At 36.1% G+C, this 18,328-nt stretch overlaps 1 protein-coding gene across 5 annotated transcripts in view; it reads left to right on the forward strand.

Moving 5' to 3' along the window:
• Positions 1-18,328, forward strand: part of TTC37 (tetratricopeptide repeat domain 37) — a 96,118-nt gene that overhangs the window by 65,753 nt on the left and 12,037 nt on the right. For 4 of the 5 annotated variants that reach the window (XM_043464617.1, XM_043464616.1, XM_043464613.1 and 1 more), the window contains 4 exons: positions 2,355-2,483; positions 6,670-6,791; positions 8,843-9,001; positions 16,601-16,753. In XM_043464617.1, the coding sequence (XP_043320552.1) occupies positions 2,355-2,483; positions 6,670-6,791; positions 8,843-9,001; positions 16,601-16,753 (563 nt within the window). The remainder of the gene's footprint in view (positions 1-2,354; positions 2,484-6,669; positions 6,792-8,842; positions 9,002-16,600; positions 16,754-18,328) is intronic. The other variant, XM_043464618.1, reaches the window with a different exon arrangement.

An 18,328-nucleotide genomic window follows, 5' to 3' on the forward strand; every position in this document is an offset into this window, starting at 1 on the left:
AGAATTATGTGTGTACCATTAATCACCAAAGGCCCGAGAACTGCCATAAATGGCATCAGCATTCTTCCATTGCTACTACTGGAAAAATGCTCTAGAGGACTGGAAAGTCTGGCAAAGTAGGGTTATGGGGTGTATTTTTACATAATATTGTTTTTAATATAAAACATAGCTTTAAACAATGTATTCCACCAGAGCACTTCAAACATTTGTTTCATCAGAATGCTATTGCTTTTGGCCAGGGACTGTGGGGAAACAGATTGTACAAAGAACAGATTTGATGTCATCTTCACAATAAATTATAAGACTTGTAACTGAACTTCAGAGATTATTTTATAAAACAAGTAGACAGACCTGTCCTTGTTTATTTTCTCTTTCATTTTTGAAATAGAAAAAAAAGAAACCTAAATATTTGGTTTTGTCTGTGCTACATGTTAGGTAAGTGTCTGATTTTTAAAAGTGTTCTTAAGCAAGTTATTAGGTACAGAATTGCTCTCAAGTATTCTTACTGTGGATCTAGAATGATTGATGTAAGTCTTTGCTTATGTAAGTGAGATACACTTAAGAAAGGTGAGATTGCCCAGAAAAGTGAATGTAATTGTAGTTATGTGTAGTGGCTGTATACCTAGGCTCTATTGATCTTTAGTTAAACAAAGTTTTGATAGATGGTACTCCAAGAAATCTTTTCAGAAATTTAAATGTAATCCCAGGAATGTAAAATTGAATGGAAGGAAATCCAATGTCTGTTAGATTAATGATTCTGTGATATTAAAAGATATGTTTAGCCAAGTATATGAAAAACTTTAGATTTTGAGTATAATATATGTATATATGTGTGTATATGTATACATATTTGTATGTATATATATCACTTTGTTTCATAAGGAATTTGAGTTGCTGGTTATTTCTAGAAGAGAAAACAACAATTCTTCTGAATTGTGGCAAGAGAAATTGCTTTCAGCTAATATCTATCCCTCCCCCAAAAACCTAAACTATAGTATACCCTAAGATCCTTAAGTGAGTTGTTCATTTAATCTTAGAAATATAGAAATTGAGTCCACTTCAGTTGAAATTGCAGAATATTACAGCTGCGGGCGCCTGAGCCACCCTTTAACTTAGATGCCTTGTTCTGTGAGAGTGTGTGTTCCAAGGAAAGGTGGCTGCAGTGTTGATTGGTGGCATCGTTAGACCTAAGACCCAGGCCGAGGACGCAGTCATGGGCCTCTCACTGTGTAGTATTCAGATCACATCATCAGTTCTAGGAAATGGTCCCCATTTTCTTATTCGAGATTTGAATATGTTCCATGATATTTAAAATCAGGTAGTCATTATCTGGGCAGAAACTATTTTGAAATACCAAGGTAACTACTTAATTTTTAAAAAAAATTTTTGGTCTGCATGACATTTCTAATGATTCTTGTATAATTAACAGTAATACTGACCATCTATAAATGAAATAGATCTACTTCAGACATTTGATAGAAGGTATATGTTGGATGGGGCAGTTAGATAAGAAAAAATTAAAATATAGAGCTAAAGAGTATGCTTAAATGACTGTATTGTTAACTGGAACCTCTTGTAGGATTTTAAAATTATGTTTTTTCTTTAAGGTCAAACGAACTAAAATATTAACCTGTAAAATATGATTTGTGAAATAAAAGACCAAGCAAATTAAAAAACCTAAATTCCAAATCTGAGTTCGGCTTTCTGTTTTCACAATTAACTCTTGAAAAGAGTCTGTACTCATAATCTCTTTTATTACCTCTCAACTCACCGCCCTGAAACTGCTATCAAGGTGTGAAGGAAGGAAAAAAAGATCAAATAAATGAAGGGATATATAATCAAAATTGCTTCACTTGGAATGATAAAGTGACTTTCATGTTTGGGTTTTAGAACATAGGTAAAATGGAGTTGTCTTGAGGTTTTCCTTTGCTTCAAACTTTTCTTAAGAACTGAGAAATTGTGTTAGCTTGTTTTTCGTATGACTGAGCCTTTAGTATAGGGACAGTGATGAACACAACTGAGACTTGTCCTTGGAATTCAGTGAGTGTGACTGTAACTAACCTTTCCCCAACAGCATAGTACTCTAGGCACTGCTCATGTAACCAGCAGTGGAAGAAGAGTTTAATAGGATATTTCTTACCCTCTGATGTGTTTGGAAAAAACGGCAAATCTTGAAGGATGAATAGAGTAATGTGTCTTATGAGTTAGTTTTTCTTTAAGAAAATAGAACTTTTCTGTAGATGACATTTTCTTACTTTATTTTTTGGTGTTTATAAGCTCTTACTTTCAGTTTTGGTAGATTTCGGCAGCATGTTGACACCGACAAGCCTCCTGATTATATTTCTTATGTCCAGGTGACCCTGCTGTCTGGGCTGCAGTGATGGCAGCGTGTCACGCCGATGGTACACTGGCCCTGGTGAGCAGCACTCCGCCAAAGAGGACGGGTTTATGCTGGGCACTGTTATCTGCTGTTTCTGCTTCAAGTAAGTTTGAAAAAGCATTTAATACATGATACATTCAAGGTAAAGTATTCAGAAGGATGTTGCCAAAAGGTAATAGGCAGAGTTAGCCCTGCATGAAAGGCTATTATATTCTCATCTAACAAAGCTTAAAAACAAGACAAAATGATCAAATCATTTTTAAGGAGTTTATCTGCATACAGAACAAAGCTCAAGAATTTTATAGGAACAGAAATATCCAGCATCCAGCAAGGTAAAATTCACAATGTCTGGTATCCAGATAAGACTTGATAAGCATGCAAACAGGCGGAAAAATACTACCCATAATGAGGAGAAAAATCAATCAATGAAACAGATCCACAAAAGACAAGATGGAAATCTCTTTAACATGTAATTAGCTGTTTAAAGCACATGTGACAGTAGCACAGAGGCCAGGAGGAGAAAATGGAAGTATTTTGTTGTAAAGGTTTTATACTATAAGTGGTAAAACATTGCAGTCATCTGTACGTATTCATGGGGGGTTTGTTCTATGACCCCCCTCAGATCTCAAAATCCACTGATACGCAATTCTTATATAAAATGATGTATAAGAGTTGACTCTGCTTGTCCGTGGGTTCCGTATCTACAGATACAGAGGGTCAAATGTACTTAAAGTTAGATGGTGACAGGTTGACGATAAATACTCTAAAACCTAAAAGCAGACACTAAAAAATATAGTTGTAACTTTGTAATAAGCCACCGAAGTAGAAAAAAATGGGGTATAAAAAGGAATCCAAGAAAGGAAGAAAAAAGAACATTGAATACAGAGAAAACAACAGCACAATAGAGTTAAACCCAACTGTATCAATAATCAAGTTAAGTATAAATGGTCTAAGTACCCCCGTTAAAATGCACAGATTGACAGATGGGATAAAAAAGCAAGAGCTAACTATGTACTGCTTAAAGGAAACATAGCAAAATAGAGACCTGTATTTTAAGACAAAAGTAATCTCATGCTGTCTATAAAATATCTGTAAAACAGATAAGCAACAAGGACCTGCCTTATAACACAGGCTAGCTGTATTTAATATCTTGCGCATGTGTGCTCAGTCACTTCGGTCATGTCTGACCTTTTGTGACCCTGTGGACTGTAGCCCACCAGGCTCCTCTGTCCATGGGACTCTCCAGGCGAGAATACTGGAGTGGGCTGCCATGCCCTCCTCTGGGGGATCTTCCCCACCCAGGGATCGGACGTGTGTCCCCTGCATCTTCTGCATCACAGGCAGGTTCTTTACCACTGAGCCACCAGGAAGCCCTTTAATATCTTGTGATAACCTATAATGGAAAAGAATCTGAAAAAGAATATACATATTATATATATATACACCTATGTGTGTGTGTGTATATATATACACACATATGTAGATATGTATAACTGAATCACTTCTTTGTATACCTGAAACATTGTAAATCAGCTCTATATCTATTTAAAAAAAGATTTTTGAAAAAGACAAAAATGATCTAACAAATTAGAGAATGGTAAAAGGTGCGCTATGCCAACACTAATCAGAAGAAAGCTGGAGTGCCACAACTAAGACCCAGTGCAGCCAAGTAAGTAAATAAATATTTAAGAAAGGAGAAATTTCAAACAAATTAAGGTTTCAGAGCAAAGAATATTTCCAATAATAAGGAGGGACATTTCACATTAGAATCAGTTTATCAAGAGGACAATTTAGGCACCAAGTAACAAACCTTCAAAACACATAAAATCCATGTGGTTTTTCCCAATAAAATAGGTAGAAAAAAATGAAAAATTATGGAAAAATACACTTGTGGAACTGAAATAAACTTGTAGAACTGAAAAGAGAGATCAATAAATTCATAATTAAAGAGATTCAACAGTTTTGATAAATGATAGAAAAATTGGACAGGAAATTAGTAAAGATACAGTAAAAGCTTGAACAATATCAACCAGCTTGACCCAGTTGTCATTATAGGAAAGTACTCCTAACAATAGCAGAAGGTGTATTTTTGTCAAGTATACACAGACGATATGCCTGTGTGTATCATATTATGGGGGCTTCCCTCGTGGCTCAGCTGGTGAAGAATCCGCCTGCAATGCTGGAGACTTGGGTTCGATCCCTGGGTTGGGAAGATGCCCTGAAGAAGGAAACGGCTACACTCTCCAGCATTGTGGCTTGGAGAATCCCATGGACTGTGTAGTAGTCCACGGGTTTGCAAAGAGCCAGACATGACTGAGCAACTCTCACCACCACATCGTATTATGAGCCATTAAACAAATATAAATAAATTTAAAAAAATTCAAATCATACAGAGTATGTTATCTTAACACAATTGAATTAATTTAAAAATCAATAATAAATCTGGAAAATTCTCAAATATTCAAAAATTTAATAATAGACTTCTAAATAATCCAGGTCAAAGAATGAAGCAGGAGGGAATTTAGAAAGTACTTTGAACTGAATGAAAGTGAAAAATCAATATATAAAATTCTGTGATGCTTCTAAAGTACTGCTTATGTGAACACTTTAGCATTAAATGACTACATTAGGAAATAAGAAGGGCCTCAAATTGATGATCTCAACTTCTCCCTTGAGAAAGTAGAAAAAAGAAAGGGAAATTAAACCAAAGTAAGCAGAATAAAAGAAAATAAAATCCATGGCTGATTCATGTCAATGTATGACAAAAACCACTACAATATTGTAAAGTAATTAGCCTCCAACTAATAAAAATAAATGAAAAAAATAAAAAGAAAAAAAAGAAAATAAAAAGTAGTGATCTGTGAAATAGAAAACAGAAAATCAACAAAAGCAAAACCTAGTTCTTTGAGAAGATCAGTGAAATTGACAAACCTCTAGCCAGGTGTCAGGAAAAAACTGTCAGGAATGAGAGAGGATACATCTCCATAGCTGTTAAAAGGCTCATAGTGAAAGTGAAAGTGGCTCAGTTGTGTCTGACTCTTTGCGACCCCATGGACTGTAGTCCATGGAATTCTCCAGGCCAGAATACTGGAGTGGATAGCCTTTCCCTTCTCCAGGGGGTCTTCCTAACCTAGGGATTGAACCCAGGTCTCCCGCATTGCAGGCGGATTCTTTTACCAACTGAGCCACAGGGGAAGCCCAAAAAGGCTCTTAAGAGAATCTTAAGAACAGTTTTATGCCCCTAAAGTTGGCAATGCTGATGAAATGGATAAATTCCTTAAAAGACAGAGAGCTCACTTAAGAAGAAATAAACTGAATAGCTTTATATCTATTAAAGAGACTGAATTTATAGTTAAAAATCTTCTTATATAGAAAACTCCAGGGCCAGTTAGAATTCTACCAAACATTGAAGTAAAAAATAATACCAGCTCTATACAAACTCTTCCAGAAAATTGAAAAGGTGGTGACATTTCCTAACTTCTGCTATGAGGTCACCATTACATGAATACCGAAACTAGAAAAAGGCATTACCAACAAACTATAGAACAACAGATGCAGACATTTATAACAAAACTTTCACAACTCAAATCCAGTAACACACAAAAAAGATAGTACTACATCATGATCAAGTGATGTTTATTCTAGGAAAGCAAGGTTGCTTTAATATTTGAAAATGAATGTAAAATTTACCATGTTAAATGCTATGAAACATGCCAAAGAGTTTATACTTTATGATTTCATTTATATGAAATTTCAGATAATGCAAACTGATCTATTGTGAGTGAAAATAATGCGTGATTGTCTGGGGGCAGAGGGAAGGAGGAGAGGTGGGTTGGGGACAGGAAGGATTACCAAGGAGTAGGAGGAAGCTATTCATGATGGTGGATGCGTTTATTATCTTGATAGTCATGATAGTTCACAGATGGATGCTTATGTCAAAAGTTATCAGATTTATAGTTTGAATATGTGCAGTTTATCATATGTCAATTATACTGCAATAAATCTTTACTTTTTTCATTGAATTATTTTCAGTTTTACTGAAGACTGATTTTTTTTTAAACGTAAGTCAGAAATATAAAAAGTCTTAAGTTATTCAGCCACAAATATTCCTACTGTGAAATTTTTCAGAAACCTGTCTCATGTTGAGATAGTCTGTGATATTCCAGTGGTATGTGTAAAAGTTGTATTGCATGGTAAGTTTTATTGTCATACTTAATAATTAATTACTTCTCAGAGAACACATTATAAACTGCAGAAAAAAATTGTAACATTGACTTGTTTTATTGTAGTTAAAGACAAAGGATTCTATGAAAATTACAACCAGTCTCTTGAAAGGTGGTCTCTCTCTCAAGCTGTCACTGGTTTAATAGACACAGGAAGAATATCTGAAGCTGAAGCCCTCTGCACAAAGGTATTTTTATGGAATTGAGATTGATGAATTCTTATCCTACTTGGAAGATAACTTCAAAAATAGAGTGCACATTATTTAGAGAGCATTTGGTTGTGATGGTGGTGCTGGTGATGATGAAGATAATACCCAGTATTAACTGAGTACTTACTGTAGGCTAGTTAATACATTTAGCAATTTGTATTTGACCTTCACAACAATCCTGTGATGCAGGTATTTATTATTATCCCCATTTATACAAAAGAGAAAACTAAGGTTTAAAGAGGGTAACTAATTTGCATAAGAGTTCACAGGTAGAAAGTGATAGACTTGCTGTTTAAGCTCACATGTGTCTGACTCTTGAGACTCGAAGTTGAATTTATTTATTTGGGGTATTTCTTATGGAAGTAGTATTTTTCTTTGATTCCTAGTTACTCTCCTTAGAATGCTATGTTTTCCAGCATCCCTGCGTTTTCCCAAAGTTCTGCACCACATAGAATGACTGTGGGGATTGTTAAGTGAGAAACTGAAATTATCGAGTAGTCAGTTTTTACCTACCTGGATGGTAGGGTCTGTGAGTAATTTCTTAGACCTTGCCTGACCCGTAGTAGAGGCTCAATAAATACTTATTGAATGAACAAATCAATTTTATAAACCTACTCAGAAATAACTTAATACGGAGAGTTTTAGACATCACTTTTCCTGAAAAAACCTTTTTTTTTTTTTTCATAAATACTTACTTGGGAGATTGTGTTGTCTTTCTAGAAATGTTTTTTGAAAGATCACTATGAATTTTACAGAGAGAGAGGAATGGATCTCTAAAGACCCCTTTGGTCCTTGAACTCTCTGAAGAGCAGAATCATACATTATCTCTTTTATTTAAGAAATTCCATCTAGGTTCAGGACAGTTGTGTATAATATAGTGAATGTTTAGTGAGCGTAAATTGGCAGTTGCTTTGTACTCTCTCTGACAGAGTAAGGGATACTTTTATGAACCTTTCCTCATCATTTTAAGGTTCCAGTCTCTTACTTAGAAGAAAGCAATCACTTACCTTTCAGAAATAAGGACATTTAGAACTATGACCTAATAATAGAAGATAAAGAATTAGGTTATTGAGAGACAGACAATAAAGAAAGAAATGTCCAAAACAATAGTGGAAGAACTTGCTTGGAGAACTGTCCTTAACTTCTTGTATGTGTATATTGCGGATATATATTACATATTGTATATATAATTATAATATATATATATACACACACATAAACAACATATACACTTATATATATACACACATACGATACTTTTATGTCTGTATGTATGTGTTTTAAGGTATAAATAAATGGCTTAGGGAAATACGTATAAGAAGTCTGTGCCTGGAGGAAGGACAATGTATATTTTTATTAAGATGTTGAGAAAGGAAAAAAATTATAGCTTTTTCCTTCTTACATAGTATGTAGTCGGTGCATGCTCAGTGGCTTCAGTCCTGTTCAAGTCTTTGCAACCCCATGGACTGTAGCCCGCCAGGCTCCTCTGTCCATGGGATTCTCCAGGCAAGAATACTGGAGTGGGTTGCCATGCCCTCCAGGGCATCGAACACGTGATCCCTGATCCAGGGATCAAACACATTTCTCCTGAATCTCCGGCATTGCAGGTGGATTATTTACTGTTGAATCACCAGGGAAGCCCCTCTTACATAATGCAGTTTCTTCCAAATAAGGGATAATATTCGCCTTCACTGTTAATTTTATATTTTCTTAGTTCAGCTATTTATATGCAGAACCTAAATTTTTCAGGCTGTCACCTAAGAATAAACCGAGTCAAAGGGACGTTCTAACTCAAATGATTTATAAACTATAGTAGTAGTATTACTGATTTTAGAGTTTAAGTATAGAGTTTGATATTCCCAAGGTGATCAGTGTTCTTTTTTTTACTTTTGCTGTTATTTTTTGATAAGAAAAGGTTAAATTCAGGTGTGGTTTTTTTTTTTTCCAGTATGGAGAATAGCTTAATTGCCTTTTACATTTAACATTTCAGAACCTGTCTCATGTATTTCTGTTTGGGGTTTGACTTTTAGAGTTTAAAAAGTAACCCTGATCAACCAGCTGTTATCTTGCTCTTGAGACAAGTTCAATGTAAACCACTCCTGGAGTCACGAAAACCTCTCCCAGATGCTGTACTTGAAGAGCTGCAAAAAACAGTCATGTCCAACTCAACCTCTGTTCCAGCTTGGCAGGTAAATTTTCTCTTTTGTTGTGTGATTCCTGAATTAAAATGCTGTGTGATGTTCAGTGAGGTTAACGGTGTGCCCCATTTTTGTCTTGCCTTTAAACCCACTGTGTCTCTCATTTTCACACAGTAGTTAATATGTGGTTAATATCTCTCATTAACCATAATAGTTAGAGAAACTCAAGAAGTTGATTATTCATTAAGGATCTGCCGCTGCATGGCTTTAAAGCATTCACAATCGTTGGTTATAAATCTCCATTTAAAACAGTGATGAAAATAATGTCTTTTATAAGGAGCTGATATAATAGAGCTAAGTGTTACAAACGTAGTAAGGTTGCCATAGTGGTGCTTAACTCTCCCTTTAGAGGGAATGTGTGTAGTTTTTCCTTAGCTCCTTTACAGGTAACCTGTATCTAAGATTTTAATGGGTTTTCAGTGCCTTCAGAAATAGTTATTTTCAGGATTGATGTCTGAATCAGTAAACTGTCAGCCCTTTTAGCTGGCTCTGCTTACCACAATGACAAATACATAATGATTATGTACTTTATTCTTATTGATACTAAAATACAAAAAGCATATATAATTACTCAACAGTTCTTTCTGTGCCCTGAGACAGTATCAAAGGAACTTTTTGACACAGGTTTTACAGAAGTTTATTTTACTACAGTTCTTCATTTGATCTTTTGTTCTATGAATGTTTTGATGTCCTGCTTAAAAAGATTATCTAATGGTGTAAAATAGTTGGATTATGCACATTAAGCTTCCTTTTTACTCTAATCCTTGAAGAAAGATGGTGCTTTTTTCCCCTCTTAGAGTAAATTTGCCATATGAGACTTAAGATACTTCAACTCTAAGGTCAACTGGATATTGATGAGCTCATGTTCTTTATCAAGGGGAAAAGCACTTTGTTCAAACTAAAAGGGAAAAATTAAAGGATAAATTATGCAGTAAGTAAAGTCTTAAGAGATAACATATTCTTTTATACTATGATATAATTCACAAAGATTAGAGTGTAAAAATCTTACTATATATTTATATATATACCTTTTTAACCACTACTTATATCAAGATGTAGGGATTTCCCAGGTGGCTCAGTGGTAGAGAATCTGCCTGCCAGTGTAGGAGATGCCGGAGACTTGGGTTTGATTCCTGGGTTGGGAAGTTCCCCTGGAGAAGGAAATGACAACCCACTCTCGTGTTCTTGCCTGGGAAATCCCACGGACAGAGGACCCCACGGTCAGTGGGGTCGCACAGAGTTGGACCCAACTTAGGAACTGAGTGCACATTCATGTCAAGGTATAGAGTAGTTCCTGCAACCTAGTGACATCCTCCATTGTTGTTTAGTTGCTAAGTGTATACAACTCTTGTGACCCCATGAACTGTAGCCCGCCAATCTCTTCTGTCCGTGAGTTCCCAGGCAAGAATACTGGAGTAGGTTGCCATTTCCTTCTCTGTGGGATCTTCCTGACCCAGGGATCAAACCAACGTCTCCCGCATTGGCATGTGAATTCTTTACCACTGAGCCACCTGGAAAGCCCGTATAAATTAATTCTAGGAAGAATGATTGTCAGGATAAACTAAAGACAAGGACAGAGAGCCACATAATTATTTGTTAGAAGTCACTGCCACTACTTTAGACCTTACCTTTATGCTTTTAAAGGTAAGGTTTTACCTCACCAAGGTTTGAACAAACTTAGCTTTAGATATATTGGAATATTGAGCAAGTGTCAGGTTATATCTTAAGATGCTCTGGTGTTTTCTTCTGTTGACAATTGAAGGCAAATTGTCTTGGTTTCTGAATTAATCTGACCCAGAAATGTATTCGTTTCACAATTGTGTATGATTGTGGGGAGAAAAGGAATACTGCAAGACACGATACACATGGTGTTCGCCTTATTCTCTAGCAATACAGGACTGAAGATGCCTTGGATTTAAGGTTGGGTATTTCTAACTGGCCGTTAAATCCTGTACATATAAAGCCCCTGCAGGAAACCATAAAAGGCAATAGGAATTAATAGGATTCTAGAAACAAAATTCTGCCCCACATCCCTACTGAGTAGGCACCTCAATTATACTTCCATTTTGGAATTAGTGTACCTTGCATGAAGGCCAGATGTATAATTGCATCTGCAGAGTCTTCATTTATGTGTATTCTACTGCAAAAAGATTGGACATGGTTGCTGGTATTAACACAAATTGATAACAAAAAGTTTTGAACTTGAATCTACTACCAATTGGTTATGTGATTTTAGTCCAGGTACACCCACTTAAGCTCCAGAGTCTTCATCTGAAACATGAGAGAGGAATTTTAGATAATATAATTACTGTAGAAGTCTTTTAAAAAATTATCAGTAAATATTCACTGTTCAGCAGTTTAATGAAAGTACCATATAAGCAATGGTACATTGTTGAAATAAGATCATGCTGAAGATCACAGATTGGTCTTAAGTACAGTCCTTACTTTACTTACTGTTCACCTCCACACTAGTAGACTTCTATGCCTGCTTTATAGAAAATGCCAAATTCCACGGCCAAACCCTCCCTCTCACTGTTCCGTCCGAAGGCTCGTGAGCTGCCGTCTTCAGAGCCTGTGCTCTGTTGTTCCGTCACTAGGTCGTGTCTGACTCACTGCAGCCCCGTGGACTGTAGCGCGCCAGGCTTGTCTGTCCTCCATTATCTCCTGTGCTAGATCCAGACAAAACTGAAACCTCAGATGAGATTTCTGTTCCATGTTGAAATAGTTCCAGTTCATGGTCTCCTAGCTACTGCTTCTCCATAACTTCAGACCATTTAAGATCTGACTGCTATCCTGTTTGGCCCTCTGTCATCTTTGGGCATCATAATTTCTGTGACTTCTGCAGTCTAGCGGCTTCCCCCATGCCTCTCCCTTTGTGACTCTCCCTATGTCAAAAAAAGAGGGCAGCAGAACCACTATTATGACTTATATCACTTCTATCTAATTTTGCCTGTTTTCAAACTTGATATATATGGAATATCCTTTTGTATGTGGTTACTTTCATTCACCATCATGTCCATGAAATTCATTTAGTTGTTTCATGTAGCCATAGATTTTTTTCACTTATTTTTATCAATAATATACGTAAGATATAATAATATACTGTAAGATACTGTAAGATCCCTTTTACTGTTGATAGACATGTGGATTACAGTTCACCCTTGAACAGCGTGGGTGTGAACTGCATGGGTCCAGTTATACATGGCTATTTTTCGGTAGTCCGTGGTTCGTTCAGTCCTTGCAACCATGAATACAGAGGCTGACTGTAAGTTACATCCATGTTGTTCAAAGGTCAACTGTGTTTCCAGGTTTTGGCTGTTATAACGCTGCTGGGATATGCCTTTTGTTGGGTGATAATTTCATGAACAGAGAAGCCTGGCAGGCTATAGTCCGTGGAATTGCAGAGAGTCAGATGACTGAGCTACTAGCACTTTCCCTTTTTCTTTTCATAGTGCATATGTATTCACTTTAGTAGATCCTGTCCAGTGTTTTTTAAAATGAGTTGTCAATGTATGTTTCCACATGCAAATAATAAACCTTCCAATTGCTGATATTGCTGGATGGTGATTATTATTTTCCCTTTTCAATGGCTATGTAGGTAATATTAATAGCATCTTATAGTGGTTTTAAGTGGAATTTGTGTGCTTAGTCACTCAGTTGTGTCCGACTCTTTGTGACCCTATGGATGGTAGTCTGCCAGGCTTCTCTGTCCATGGGGATTCTCCAGGCAAGAATACTGGAGTGGGTTGCCATGCACTCCTCCAGGGAATCTTTCCAACCCAGGGATTGAACCCAGATCTCCTATATTCCAGGTGGATTCTTTACCATCTGAGCCACCAGGGAACCCCAAGAATACTGGAGTGGGTAGCTTATCCTGGTTCTTCCTGACCTAGGAATTGAACCAGGGTCTCTTGCATTGCACGTGGATTCTTCCCAGCTGAGTTATCAGGGAAGCCCTGGTAGCTAAGTGGAATTTACCTGATGACAAATGCTGTTGAGCCACTTTTCATATGTTTATTGGATCTTTGAATATCTTATTTTTAAAGTACCGTTTCTTTACTGTAGTTTTTAATGGGCTGTTATCTTGCTGAATTGTTGAAATTCATTATATTTTCTGACTACAAGCACATTTTTGGATATCTGTATTGCAAATATTTTCGTAATGTTATTTTTTGATGAGTAGTTCTTAATCTCAGTGAAGTCTAATTTATTATTTTTTAATGGTTAATGTTTTACTGGGGTGTTCTACTTTAGTTCATGAAGATTTTTTTCTGTTTTTCTTTAGAAACTGTTGTTCTGTCTTTCACATAGAGGTCTATGATCCATCCTGGATTAATTTTTGTGAGTGTTGCAGGGTCAAGGTTCATTTTTTTTTCCATATGGATGTGCAATTGTCCTAGTACAGTCCTTTGAAAAGACCATTATATCCTCCACTGAATTGTCATGATGCTTTTGTCATAAATCAGGTGACTGGGTATGTGTGGTTTTCAGGGCTCTTTATTCTTTTTCTCCTTTTTCATTGATCTATTTGTTTACTGTTGCTTGTAGCTTTATAATTAGTTTTGATGTGTGGAGGAAATATTAAGACCTCCAACTTTTTTGTTTTCCTTCAAGTTTATCTCAGTCATTTTAGGTCTTTTGCATTTACCTGTAAATTGTCAGTTACCCTTACTCTCCCACCAAACAAAAGTCCAACTGAGGTCTAGATTGGAATTACAATCTATAGTTTAAATAAATAAATAATAAATTTGTAGTTTAAATAAATCTATAGTTTAATTTGGGAAAATTAACAAAGTATTACTATTGAGTTTCTCTATTCATCTATGTGTTATGGGGGTGGTGGTTTAGTCGCTAATTCGTGTCTAACTCCTGCGACCCCATGGACTGTAGCCTGCCAGGCTCTTCTGTCCATAGGATTCTCCAGGCATGAATACTAGAGTGGGTTGCCATTTCCTTCTCCAGGGGATCTTCCCAACCCAGGGATCGAAGCCAGGTCTCCTTTATTGCAGGTGGATTCTTTACCAACTGAGCTTTTATAGTCCTTATTATTTAAGTTCTAAATTTCTCTCAGCGGTGTTTTAAAATTTTAAAAAAATCATAGAAATACAGTTAATTTTTATATTTTGACCTTCTAGCAGCCTTGCTAACTTATTCTTTTGAAATGGTTTTGGGTTTTCTGTATACACCAATACTTCCTTTGTGAATAATTTTTACTTTTTCTAATAATTTTAAGTTAAAATTTTTCTTGACTCATTGCACTGTTTAGAGTCTCATATACAATGTTAAAGAGAAGTGGTGATAAGGGAACATACTTGTCTTATTCTCTACCTCAGATAGAAAGCATTTATAATTTCAGTTACAATATTTGCTTTAGGTTTTAATAGGCATTTAACAGATTCTAAGGGCTTCCCAGGTGGTGCTAGCGGTAGGAACCTGCTTGCCAATGCACAAGTTATAAGAGATGTAGGTTCAATCCTGGGCTTGGAAAGGTCACCTGGAGAGAGGCATGGCAACCCATTCCAGTGTTCTTGCCTGGAGAATCCCACGGACAGAGGAGCCTGGTAGGCTACAGTTCATAGGATTGCAAAGAGTTGGACACCACTGAAGCAACTCAGCATTCATGCATGCAACAGATTCTAAATTGGCTGTCCAGTTTATCTTTCAGATTAAGGAAATCCTTTTCTGAGTTTGTCAAGAGAGATTTGTTTTTTATCATGAATGAGTGGATTTGGGGGGGCCATCTATGAGAATGGTTCTTTTTCTTTATTCTGTCAATATGGTAGATTGCATGGATTTTAAAATATTAAACCAACCTTTCGTTCTTAGAAGAAGCCCTACTTGGTCATGATGTATTGTTCCTTTTATATATTGCTAGAGTCAGCTTGTTAATATGTTTGTTTATAATGTGTACACCTGTGTTCATGAGAGAGATTGGCCTGTAATTTTTCAGTCTCATAAGGTCATTGTTAGGTTTTGCTATCTCTGTTATTATTCCATTTTTCTTTATTTTTCTGAAAGAGTTTGTGTTATAATAATAAATAAGTGTAATAAATAATTATTATACAATAATATATTATTACATATAAATTATTATTATATAGAAATTATTATATATAATTATAAAAATAAATGTAAGGACATTTATTTCCTTTTTTTTTTTTCATTTATTTTTACTAGTTGGAGGCTAATCACTTTACAATAACATTTATTTCCTTAATGTTTGGAAGAATTCACTATTGAAGCTATTCAGACCAAGAATTTCCTTTATGGGAAAGTTTGTGTCTTTTTAAATTCCATGTTAAATTTCTTTACTACGTAGAGGACTTTTAAGATTTCTTGTTTCCTTAGCATTTGTGAGTTGCAAGAAATTTGTACAGAGTATCTCAATTTCTTAAACATGTCATTTAAGTCAAACTGGTTAATTATGTTTAAATCTTCTATATCTTTGGTTATTATTATTTTTTGTCTGTTTCTGTTATCATTGCTGAGATAGGTGTGTTGAAATCTCTGATTCTGATTTTGGATTTGTCTATTTCTTCTTAAATTTCTATCTATCTTTGCTTCATAAATTCTATGTGATTGGGATATACAAATGTAGAAGTGTTATATCTTTGACTGACTCTTTCATCATTATGAAACAGCCCAGTTTACCTCTTAACCTCTCTTGTCTTGAAGTCTACTTGTTGGCAATTAATACAGTTATGCGGACTTTTGGTTAGTGTTTACATGATGCATCTGTCACATGTGAACAACCATTTTGTGTTTTGATTTTGTTCCTGACTTGCCATCTTGGGAGACTTTTTAATTCTTCAGACTAGATGTGACCAACAAGCTGTTGCTAATGGAATGGGCAAGACGGCCATCCATGTGTGCTCTCCCCCTGGAACCCCCTCCCACTTCCCAACTCTGCCCAGCCTTCTCGATTGTCACAGAGCACCAGGTTGAGTTTCCTGTGTTACACGGCAACTGCCCACTCGCTATCTGTTTTACGTATGGTAATACACGTGTTGCAGTGCTGCTCTCTCAGTTCATCCCACGTCTCCTTCCCTCTGCCCCACCGTGTTCAGAAGTCTCTTCTCTATTCCTGCCCTGCAAAGTGGTTCAACAGTACCATTTTTCTCAATTTATGTGTTAATATATTAATACAATATTTATTTTTCTCTTTCTGACTTATTTCACTCTAACAGACTGTAGGTTCATCTACCTCACTAGAACTGACTCACATATGTTCCCTTTTATGGCTGAGTAATATTCCATTGTGTATGTGTACAACTTCTTTATCTGTTCATCTGCTGATAGACATCTAGGTAGCTTCCGTGTCCTGGATACTGTAAATAGTGCTGCAGTGAACATGGGGGTACATGTGTCTGTTTGAATTATGGTTTTCTCAGGGTATATGCCCAGGAGTAGGATTGCTGGGTTATATGGGGCCATCCCCTTTCTTAACCTGTGATTTTTGTTTTGGGGGCACAAAATTTGTCAGTAATTAAATTAAACTTCTTAACTCCATCAAAGTTTATTGAATTTGTTGGAAGTGGACTGTGCAGAAAACTAAAATCTCCTGGGTCCTTTTCCCTTGCTGCTCCTCAGTGGCTGGCACACGTATCTCAGTCCCAGGGAATGATGGGCGCTGCAGAGATGTGCTACAGAAAGAGTCTGCAAGTAGCGTCCCAGCAGGGCAGCTGGGGCGGGAAGCTCTCGAGCCTGTTGCGGCTAGCACTGCTCGCGCTGGAAGTCTGCATGGTAAGATCTCCTTATGTTATGATGTGGAAAACTGCTTCTTTTATTTTTCTTTAAGATAAAAGCTTTTTACGTAGTGATATTCCATTCAGTCCCTGTCATTTCATCACCTTCTGCTGTGGGCTCCTTGTAGACTTGGGGTTTTGATGGGCATAAGAGTAGCAAAACATAAACTCATAGACTCTGGCAGGACATTGCCATCATTTAGGAAGAGAAAACAAAGATTGCAACTTAAAAAGTTGAATTATGACAGAATATACATTTTTGTTTCTTGGTGACTTAAGTTAGAATTCACCCAGCTACCCGTTAGTGACAAAAATGCCAATAATTAGCATTTCAGTTATTTCTCTGTTCAATTTGATATTCTATAAGAGGGATTCCTAGTAATTTTTGACTTGATATATTTTCTGATACCAAGTTAGGTGTATTAATCTAGAGATCTTATAAACTCTTTAAGATAAATATTTAAGTGGGTGTCTGGAGGAGCAAACTCTAGAACAGTGTATATGTTATCCTATTTGAGGGTATATTTGTGTAGTATATAGTTTCGAGAATGTTTCTGTAAAGACACAGTGTACATGTGCATGTTAAAAGGCGCATAGATATGGAAAGATACAAAAGAAACTTAATGGTAGTTACTTTGGAGAATGGTATTAGGGGGTCTTTAAGGAATCGTGGAGGAGAATTTTTCATTTTCTATCCTTGCTAGTGTTTGAATTTTTTATCATACGCATATTGCTTCTGTAATTAAAAGATAAAATGTCATTTTTTTAAAATTAAATTTTCCTAGACAGGACTGAATGAACTGTTGCTTATGCCATAGTAGTCCATTGCCAACTTTATTTACTTGCTTTCACTGGGCATTTTGGAAAAAAAAATACAAGATTTAGGAAGTGTGTTTAGCTTTGGTGCTATTACTATGGAGCACATTTTAGAGCTCCTTAGGTTGGGGCCATGTTTTGTTCTTCTTTGTGTTTTGCTTTATGCTCTGCCTTACACATAGGAGCTCTTCCACCAGTAGTTTTGAATTAATGGGCGGGTAATAGTGGTGGTCAAATTTGAGATAATTTGGCTGGAAAGAAATGGTGGTTAATGGTAATTGTGGGTCACTGAAGATGATGTTTTGTTTGTCCCATATTTATATTTAACAAAAGTCTTTGTGATACTGGTAGCTGGTAGGCTGTGGAAGCAACATGTGGCACATTCAGGAACGTGGGGAGAAGTCTAACTTACTATTTGTTTTAGCCCTTTTACTCTTCTTTAGCCCTTTTAGTCTAACTTATTCTTTAGCCCTTTTAGTCTAACTTATCATTTTTTTGTTAATAAGAATTATTTAGTGATGTGGTTTTTTTTGCTTGTTTGTTCTTCATGCTGGGAAATTAAATCTGACCTGGAATAAAATAAAAACAGCAATAATAATAGCAAACATACAGAACACTTAGCCTGTGCTAGGTTCTGTTCTAGTGCTCTATATGTATTAACTTCATTAATATTCATAAGAATCCTATTTTTCAGATGGTGAGATTAGATTACAGTTTAGTAATACCCATGTGTACCTGCCTCCATCCCCCGCCACTG

The sequence above is a fragment of the Cervus canadensis genome, chromosome 4 (assembly GCF_019320065.1).
Source record: "Cervus canadensis isolate Bull #8, Minnesota chromosome 4, ASM1932006v1, whole genome shotgun sequence".
NCBI classification, from domain to species: domain Eukaryota; kingdom Metazoa; phylum Chordata; class Mammalia; order Artiodactyla; family Cervidae; genus Cervus; species Cervus canadensis.